Source organism: Malurus melanocephalus, unplaced genomic scaffold, assembly GCF_030028575.1.
Source record: "Malurus melanocephalus ecotype Western Australia unplaced genomic scaffold, MMel_1.1 scaffold_330, whole genome shotgun sequence".
Lineage (NCBI taxonomy): Eukaryota > Metazoa > Chordata > Aves > Passeriformes > Maluridae > Malurus > Malurus melanocephalus.
This window is the reverse complement of record NW_026623562.1, coordinates 120,123-130,098: the sequence shown is the minus strand read 5'-3', so window position 1 is coordinate 130,098 and position 9,976 is coordinate 120,123. Positions and strand designations below refer to the sequence as shown.

The 9,976-nt window shown below is 38.2% G+C and overlaps 1 protein-coding gene across 1 annotated transcript in view; it reads left to right on the top strand.

Annotated features, from left to right (window-relative positions):
- The window catches only part of TENM3 (teneurin transmembrane protein 3), a 406,242-nt gene that overhangs the window by 386,970 nt on the left and 9,296 nt on the right, over positions 1 to 9,976 (top strand). The window contains exons 25-28 of the mRNA XM_057377891.1: positions 29 to 204; positions 897 to 1,132; positions 6,600 to 6,896; positions 8,110 to 9,721. Coding sequence (XP_057233874.1) covers positions 29 to 204; positions 897 to 1,132; positions 6,600 to 6,896; positions 8,110 to 9,721 — 2,321 coding nt within the window. The remainder of the gene's footprint in view (positions 1 to 28; positions 205 to 896; positions 1,133 to 6,599; positions 6,897 to 8,109; positions 9,722 to 9,976) is intronic.

Genomic DNA, 9,976 nt, shown 5'->3' with positions numbered 1-9,976 from the left:
TTTTTTTTTTTTTTTTTTTTTTTTTTAGCTACGATAGTGAGGGCCGTCTAACAAATGTTACATTCCCAACTGGAGTCGTCACTAACCTTCATGGGGAAATGGAAAGGGCCATTACAGTGGACATTGAGTCGTCCAGTAGAGAGGAAGACGTCAGCATCACATCCAACTTATCATCAATTGATTCTTTCTATACCATGGTTCAAGGTACTGTAAACAAAAGATTTCGCAGCAGGTAACAGTCTGAAAATAATTTTCTTGTGTTACAAGCAGCTCCAATTAGAAGTGAAACTTTACCGGCACAGTGTTTGGAGGAAGGAGTGATACTTACACATTTTTACACCTATGTAGAAACAACTGTTCAGGAAAAGCAGTAGTTGCAATGAAAGTAGAATTAAGTAAGTTTTCTAACGAAATAGCTTTTGTAAGCAGCTATGGGAAGTAGCATACTTACTCTGTATTATAAAGGAATCTTGGAAAGAAGACATGGATTGAAAGGGAAATAGGTACAGAAATAGTATGATGTGATACCTTAGTTTATTAATGGCATATAATATCCRAGCAACTACATCCTTGCAAAAGTGAGTAGTCACAGTATGCTTAGGATTAGGCCAAAAGTGCCTAATGAAACAGCAGAGAATGTGTTTTGTGCCAATCGAAAGAATATACTGTGAGGATGAGACTTTCTTAAGTGTTTGAGTAATTTTGATGACAGGTCCAAAAGGCATTTATGCTTCTATGGGATAGATACACTTATTTTTAACTATCTCATCCTGACTCTTTATTACCATTGCRTCAGTTTATGTGAAGATGCGTATTTCATATTTCATAAAGTGCAGTACAAAGGCAGAGTCTTAACCCATGTAGGTAACCTGTAATGATCTTTTTGGCCTCTTCAGATCAGTTAAGAAATAGCTATCAGATTGGTTATGACGGCTCACTGAGAATCCTGTACGCCAGCGGCCTGGACTCACACTACCAGACAGAACCGCACGTCTTGGCTGGCACTGCCAACCCAACCATGGCAAAGAGAAACATGACCCTCCCGGGAGAGAACGGGCAGAACTTGGTGGAATGGCGATTCCGCAAAGAGCAAGCCCAAGGAAAAGTCAACGTGTTTGGCCGAAAGCTCAGGGTAAGCACACTAGCGTGCATGGTATCTACTGCATTCTCATTAAGGAATGAGGAAATGTAAATACATTCCTGTAGGTATTGCCATCCAACAACCACAGAGTATTTACTGTAGACAAGTTGACTGTAGACCTGGAAATACTTGGTTTTATTACTTCTTTTATGGGCTGTTTTACTTACTAATTGCTCTTTTCTGTGTGTTGTGGTTTAACCCCAGGCAGCAGCCAAGGCCCACACAGCTGCTCACTCACTCCCCCACCAGCAGAATCAAGGAGAGAATTGGAACAGTAAAACCCATAGACCTCGTAGGTTGAGATAGACCGTTTAAGAGGGAAAGCAAAAGCCGTGCACAAAAACAAAGCGAAACAAAGAATTAATTCACTGCTTCCCATGGACAGACAAGTGTTCAGCCATCTCCAGGAGAGCAGGGCCCTGTCACACATAATGTGACTTTGGAAAACAAACACTATCACTCCAAATGTCCACCACGTTACATACTGAGCATGATCCCATATGGTCTGGCATATCCCTTCAGTCAYGTGGGGTCACCTGTCCCAGCTGTGTCTCCTCCCAGTCCCCTATACACCCTGTTTCCTGTCCAGTGTGGCTCTACAAAAAGCAGAAAAGGCCTTGGCTCTGTGTAAGCCCTGTCCAGCAATTACAAAAACATCTCTATGTTATCAATCCTGTGTTCAGCACAAATCCAAAACATTGCTCTGTACTAGCCTCTGTGAAGAAAATTAACTTTACTCTAGCTGAAATCAGCACACTGGAATTTAAACTGTTGGTTTTAGCCTGGAGTGGCTAAAAAGAATAATTTTCTACTTTSCTTTACTGGTTTTCTTTCTGGTACTGAATTCATGCAACTGATTCAGAATCCTGTTTTAAACAATTGTACCATAAGTTAGCATGATCCCTGGATTTTATTTCTCTTTCTGTTTTAAATTAAAATTTTACTAAGTCTTATTGTAGAAAGGGTTTAAGTGTGTGTCGATRTGTATGGCATATTCCTCTAACGTATGTCTTTACCATTTTGTTGGCATTTCTTCTTCCTGTATAGTGAGTGAAATACAAGTAGGAAGCAAACTATGATATATGACAGCCATTTGGTAAAGACAGCATAGATTAGGCATTTAAAATTGTGTTGCCAGGAGACCATTTCAAGACCACATCAAAGGTCTGACTTACTATTAGAACTGAACTCAGTTCTTTCAAATAAGGCCTAGGAGTGTATCAAATGAAGGTAAGTAATTTCAGACCACTTGACTTCTTGCCATTTGAAATCTYAAATTCTTTTGTATCTTCCATTGGGACAAGAAAGGAGGGTACGCTGTCATACAGATTATATTCTCTACTGCTGTCTCTAAAGAGGAATGTATATTTTTCCAAGAATCAGTAGCTGCTGCTTAAGAACAAACCACTAGTACCTGCCTGTGGCAGCTACCTTACATCGACAAGGAAGAAGAAAAGGAAGCCATGATTCTGAAGCTCATCCTTGTGGTTCTGGTTCATAAGCATGTCATTACATTCCACAGTGATATAATACACCTGCCAGTTCGTTTGTGAAAGAAKCCTAAGAGAGGTTTGGCAGTGAAAGAAATCACCACAAATGCAGTTCTCAGAAGTGACGCTAAGTTTTGGCATTCACGTGCAGAGGAGGTAAAAGAAAAAGAGGAGGTAAAGTTGTCATGGGCAACTTTAACTTAGAAGAATTAACACCAAAAAAAAAGCAAACAAAAGGGAAAGATTTTACAAAATTATGGGGAAAATGAAAGATTACAGATTAGGATAAAATTATACTAATTCAAAGTAGGAGAAGTAGGAGGCAGGTGGAGAATGAGCTAATAAGAGAAAAATGCCTCAAAAAAAAGGAAATAAACTTGGCAGCAATGAAAAAAAAAAAAAGAACTTTTTATGAAATTGATTTATATAGAAAGGTATTACCAAAATGTCAGTCGGGGGGGGGATGGGAGGAGGTAGGACAGTAGAAAAAGAAAACAAGGAAAAGAAGAACAGGAATAACTTAGAGAGTTCATCATTTCCATGTACAGACAGATATGTCATCAGCCTTTTGCTGCAAAGAAGACAAATACAGACAAAAAACAGTGACAAAATGTATTGCCAGTACATGTACTCATCTCTGTGATACTTCCACTGTGTTATATATATGCAGTATCTAATGTTACAAAGTACATTGTCAGGTACTGTCTAGGTTTTCTATTATTTCTGCCCCGTACTAGTAATCTTTCTAAAGAAACTAATTAGGAATTATGTTGCCTTTCCTTAAGTCAACAATCCTCTGTCAGTCCTTCTTTTGTTCTGACTGTTTTGTAATGGTCCAGTAAGCCAGTTCTACATCTGGAGCTGTGCATTTCGTCTACAGGCTGGTTGTAGGCAAAGGTCCTGGCAGAGGACAGGAGAGCCTTTTTCGGGCCTGTGTATTGAGGGTCTCTCAAAGGTCTCAAACGAAGAAACTGGTATGAACTCTGTCTCAGGGGATGCACCCAGAGAAGACAGGTAACACAGGCAAGGAAGCTCACAAGAGGAGTTTGCTCTGCCTCCCGTTGAGACCTGATGTACTCCAAGCTCTGCAAAGGTCCCCTGTTTTCACATTGCCTCGAATCTCTGTAAGACACAGCAGTGTATTTCTACTCATAACAGAAGAATCACAGACAGATTTCATGCTTCTCATTGGAAAGAAAAACAGGAATTAAAGCAGAGGAACATAGATGGAGATGTAAATTACTGAAACATATCAGGACGGTAGATAGGGACTGTCAAAAGACTCAGTTTGGTGTCGTTAAGTGTTTCATCTCTGAAAATTTCATCAAGTACAATTTTTATCATAATGAAACCCAGAGGTTTCCAATATATTTAAAATGTGGTTATCTTGGACACAATAAAAACATTCAGCTTTTCCTGAAAAAGCATTTGGGTAGCAGAGATGTAATWAAGCAGTTCAGTTGAAGGCACTGCTTTAGCTTTAGCTGTGTTATTCCAGCCCTATAGTGCCCAATGAGAGAAGCTATATCCTCAAAATTCATTGTTACTCTATTTGCCATCTGTATTGTGAGGTTAGGCAAGCACAGCCAAAATTTCACCAACAGCTCATGTCTGAATGCAAGACCTGTCAACAAAGTCTGAAAGCATGAAACTGGCTGGAACAAGAGGTATTTCCTTTCCTTCCCCTCATATTCTGCCCTTACACAGACCAGACAGATGGGAAGTGAGAAGGCAAGGGATGTTACTATCCCAGTTAGCAGTAGGGCAGTGAGACAGTGGATTAAGCACTTTGTTGCAGTTTACACGGGAAGGATGTGCTKAGCCAAGAAATGAACCACAATTGCTTGATCGTCTGCCTTAACCAGAAAACCACCCTTCTTCTTTGCCAGTTCAAAAATCAGAAGTGCCCATTTTAACTTCAGTGTCTAATCCCAAGAGGTGGACAAGAAAGTTTATAAGAATCATAATTAAATGTAAAATAAGGAAGGGGAGATGAAGAGAAAGGGAAGGACAAAAATCAGAGAAGCAATACAGGAAGGGACATGCAGAGATGAGTGCACACTGGGGGAAAAAAAAGCCAGAGATAAAAAAAAAAATTAAGAATTGAATTAATCTAGGTAAATGAGCTAATATTAGAAGTTGAAAAATTTAAACAAAAACTACTTGAAAACAAAGAAGTGAAAAAAATTACAAAAAGGAGTTGAATGGGAATACTTCACAGCGAAGTTTAACCTACTTCTAAAACCAGACTTTTAGCATTAATTTTTCAGATTATATTTAAATAACATTTGATGGTTCATTAAACAGGTAAAACAGCTATACTGTGTCTGCTAAACTTTGTGTTCTTTACCTAGGAGATGTACATGAAAACGTTATTTTTTTCTGAAATAGATAGTGCAGGTTCCTCTGATGCCAGTGATTTCACATTAAAAAAGAGAAAGATGTTGTACATAAATAGATGGACTGAGCAAAACTGAGCATTTGTAGGAATTTTGTTTCTTATTTGCCTGTGACCTATCACCAGCACTTTAATATTTTATACCAATAATAAAGGATCTAATTTATATTGATCTTTTAGAAGCTAATCAGCCAAAGCATATAGCTACCAACATCCATGATAAATGGAGTTTTGAACATTCAGCCTGTAAAATGCAAAAATTCTCCAGTCATTTCTTTGGTCTGTCTCTATCTATACTCTTGTTCTTTACTTAATGTTATTCAGCCATCTTTATTCACCCTTTGTAATGTATGTATGAAGTACTTGAAAAAGAATTTTTTAATAATTCTTAATACACATAGCTGTCTGTCGATTTCTACCCTACTTTGCACATGTTCACAAAATACAGTGTTGAAAAATCTCAGTTACCACGTTCAACCCACCTGGAACAAATTTAAAAAGACACAGCAGATACAGAAATGGTTTACACATGAACAAAGAAATCCTCGAGGCCTGTTGGAGAACACTAAAACACAATTCAGTCCTGAAGGGAATGGAGAAGTGCGAAGATACTGATATATGAAAAGAAAACCAGACATTTTCCTTTTATAAATTTAAAAACAAGGCTAATTCAATGAAACTGAAAGTTGGTTTATTAAGAACCCTAAAGGGAGGTAGGGGGTGGATTTCAGTGTAAAATTATTACATAGAAATCACTATCCATCACTGTAGTTTACATAAATCAATAATAAGGTTTTCAACATAAATGTTGAATGTATTAAGGCTTTATTTTCAAATCAAAATAGTTACAAACTTCAAAGCATTTATAACTGGTTTTCAACAGGTCAGTAGTCTTCCAGTGATCTTATGGTTTTAAGTGATCACTTAACTAGGAGGAAGATATAATCCTCTAATAAGGATTTCAGCCTTTTAAATACTGGTATTTATACCAGGATGCTATACTAAGTTAAACTTCCATTTGATCCARAAGGGGAATACCTATGTTCTAAAAACTGTTTAACCTTAATTTTAAGATTTAACAGGCTTTTGAAGATCTTCATTTTGTATTTATTCTTTTGAAAAATACTTCCTGTGAAGGACTGGGATTCAGTTCTTTCTTAGCACGATTGTTATAAACTGGAAAAGCAGTTGCTGGGGATATATTTTGACAATAATTTGCTACATATACTTTGGACTGCCTACAAAAGAAATAGTTCTTCATTGAAATTACCCCATTTATTWCAGAGGATTTCAGTACACATCTTACAGTATTTTCTTAACAGTTGATTAAGCATGCAGAAGAAACACCTTGCAACAAATTCTGAGCCATCTCTTCATATAATCAGACCTTCTGTGGTAGATACTAATATAGTGCCTTACAATTACATCAAGAAGTTGCTAAAATAATTTACACATACAGCAAATCAATCACTGCAAATGGTATTTAAAGAATAGCTAGCTTTGTGAAAGTAACAGGTGGCTGGGGTTTGAATAGCATGATTTATTGTGTCATTTTGTTTGCTTTAAAAAGGTTAATGGCAGAAACCTCCTTTCAGTTGACTTTGATCGAACCACAAAGACAGAAAAGATCTACGATGACCACCGTAAATTCCTGCTGAGGATTGCCTACGACACGTCAGGGCACCCCACCCTGTGGCTCCCGAGCAGCAAGCTGATGGCTGTCAATGTTACCTATTCATCCACAGGTCAAATAGGCAGCATACAGCGAGGCACGACTAGTGAAAAAATAGAGTATGATGGACAGGGAAGGATAGTGTCTAGAGTGTTTGCTGATGGGAAAACTTGGAGTTACACATATTTGGAAAAGGTAAAGAACACTCAGGGKTTTTTTTAAATGTTTGGAATGTGCTGAAATTCTGCAGCACCTCACAGCTGCATACAAAGCAAAAAATAGGTAGTGGAAGCACATTGCAATTATTCTAAGTATCAACATGTSATTCCAAGGGGAATGTTTCGTTCCACAGATATGTAATCATGCTGTAGTTAATTGCTAGGAATTGATGTGTTTTAAAATTATTTAGGCCACTGACTAACAAGAAGCATCTGTATTTACTTTTTATCTTAACACTTAAAATAAGGTACAGGGACTATCTACAATTCAAGTCAGCTGAAAATAATTTGTTTGCAAATGCCTCACTGTTGTGGGCTGTTTTCACTACCAAGGAAAGCTCTTTTTTCTAAATAGTTACACCTGTCAATTTGTACTTTATATATGTTGTAGAATCAAAATAAGAGATAGGCAGAAGATTAGGAATCAATATATATTAGTAACAATTGCTCAATGATAGCTCTCCTTCTAGAAATATCTGTGAAAATCACCCTTGTGAGGTCTCACGTCTGCTTTGCAAAAATAGAATCCATTACTTTCAGGGGTTTAAATATATTTCTGTTGAAGCTTTTGCTCAGCAAATATTGTTTACTAGTTACCCCACACACATAATTTAATCAAGACCTATGATATATAATAGTCAYGCATTAGAAAAATGTCAGAATAATTCCAAGTAGCTCCTTTTGATATGAATAGTCAAACAATTGTTTTGCCTATGTGTCAAAAGCTTACAGAACAAGAACACAGTATTCAGAGACCTCACACTATTCGAATTCTTCAAAATCATCTCTAATTGTAGGGAAGAAATTGTATCTCCCATATGTTGTTCTCGTTGTGAGTTAATGGCTCTAAGACAGTTTTACTTCTTCCCATATTAAACATGACTTATCTGAATCCATTGACAATCTGCTGTTTAGCTGTGAATGCTTGATAAAAGAGTGATACAGTCATAACAAGTAGCAAATTATGAATGTGGAACTACTAATTAGAGAACCCCTTACAATTAAGCATACACGTAAATTAGGCAGGGAGATGTTAGCAACATGTAAGGTCAAGGATAACTCAATTAAAGAGGAGATAATTTTCTCAAGTGGGAATGTCACATTTTTGTGAAGAAATAGTATCAGTATATGGTGGGAGGGGAGATACTGCACCATTTGTCACATGATAAAAATCTGTTCTTAATTTTCAGTCAATGGTTCTTCTGCTCCATAGCCAACGGCAGTATATCTTTGAATATGATTTGTTGGATCGGCTTTCTGCTGTCACCATGCCCAGTGTTGCTCGTCATACCATGCAGACTATCCGCTCCATTGGCTATTACCGGAATATATACAACCCCCCGGAAAGTAATGCTTCTGTTATAATGGACTACAATGAAGAAGGGCAGCTCCTTCAAACTGCTTTCCTGGGGACAAGCCGAAGAGTATTATTCAAGTACAGACGGCAGACCAAGCTTTCAGAAATTTTGTATGATAGTACAAGAGTTAGTTTTACTTACGATGAGACAGCAGGAGTCCTGAAAACAGTAAACCTCCAAAGCGATGGTTTTATCTGCACTATTAGATACAGACAAATTGGCCCATTGATTGACAGACAGATTTTCCGCTTCAGTGAAGACGGAATGGTCAATGCCCGATTTGACTACAGCTATGACAATAGCTTCAGAGTGACTAGCATGCAAGGTGTCATCAATGAAACCCCATTGCCTATTGATCTCTACCAGTTTGACGATATCTCTGGCAAAGTTGAACAGTTTGGAAAATTTGGAGTTATATATTATGATATTAACCAGATCATTTCAACAGCTGTAATGACATACACAAAACACTTCGATGCACATGGGCGCATCAAGGAAATTCAGTATGAAATATTTCGGTCATTAATGTATTGGATTACAATTCAGTATGATAACATGGGACGAGTAACTAAAAGAGAAATTAAAATTGGGCCATTTGCCAACACCACAAAATATGCTTACGAATATGATGTAGATGGTCAGCTCCAGACTGTTTATCTGAATGAAAAAATAATGTGGCGATACAACTATGACCTGAATGGCAACCTCCACTTGCTCAACCCCAGCAGCAGCGCCCGTTTGACTCCACTTCGGTACGACCTGAGAGACAGAATAACCCGACTAGGAGATGTTCAGTACAGGTTAGATGAAGATGGATTTCTGCGTCAGAGGGGTACTGAAATCTTTGAATATAGTTCAAAGGGCCTTCTTACTCGAGTTTATAGCAAAGGCAGTGGGTGGACAGTGATTTACCGTTATGATGGACTTGGACGACGAGTTTCCAGTAAAACTAGCCTTGGACAGCATCTCCAGTTCTTCTACGCAGACCTTACTTACCCAACCAGGATAACTCATGTATATAACCACTCAAGTTCGGAAATCACATCTCTTTACTATGATCTGCAAGGACACCTTTTTGCCATGGAAATTAGCAGTGGAGATGAGTTTTACATTGCATCAGACAATACGGGGACACCACTGGCTGTTTTCAGTAGCAATGGTCTCATGCTTAAACAAATTCAATACACTGCCTATGGAGAGATCTATTTTGACTCTAACCTTGACTTCCAGTTGGTAATTGGATTCCACGGAGGCTTATACGACCCACTGACCAAGCTAGTCCACTTCGGAGAAAGAGATTATGACATACTGGCAGGCCGGTGGACAACACCGGATATTGAAATCTGGAAGAGAATTGGGAAGGATCCAGCTCCTTTTAATTTGTACATGTTTAGAAACAACAACCCCGCCAGTAAAATACACGATGTGAAGGATTATATCACAGGTAAGAGAAGGTTACCTGATTGCAGCTTGGGGATGCTGGACCTACAGGCATCCAATTTAGAGGGATTGAGACTGTAGGTAGTGAGGGCAGGAGGAGTCCTTCTGTGATCAGTTCAACTCAGCAATAACACAGAAAATATTTACTGGAAGTKGGCTGATATTCTTCAGGGCAGGCTTTTGCAAGGTTGTAAATTGCCCAATAAGCTCCAGAACTAGCACAAAGTAATGAGTACACAGCCAGGTGCAGGGAAGGAGT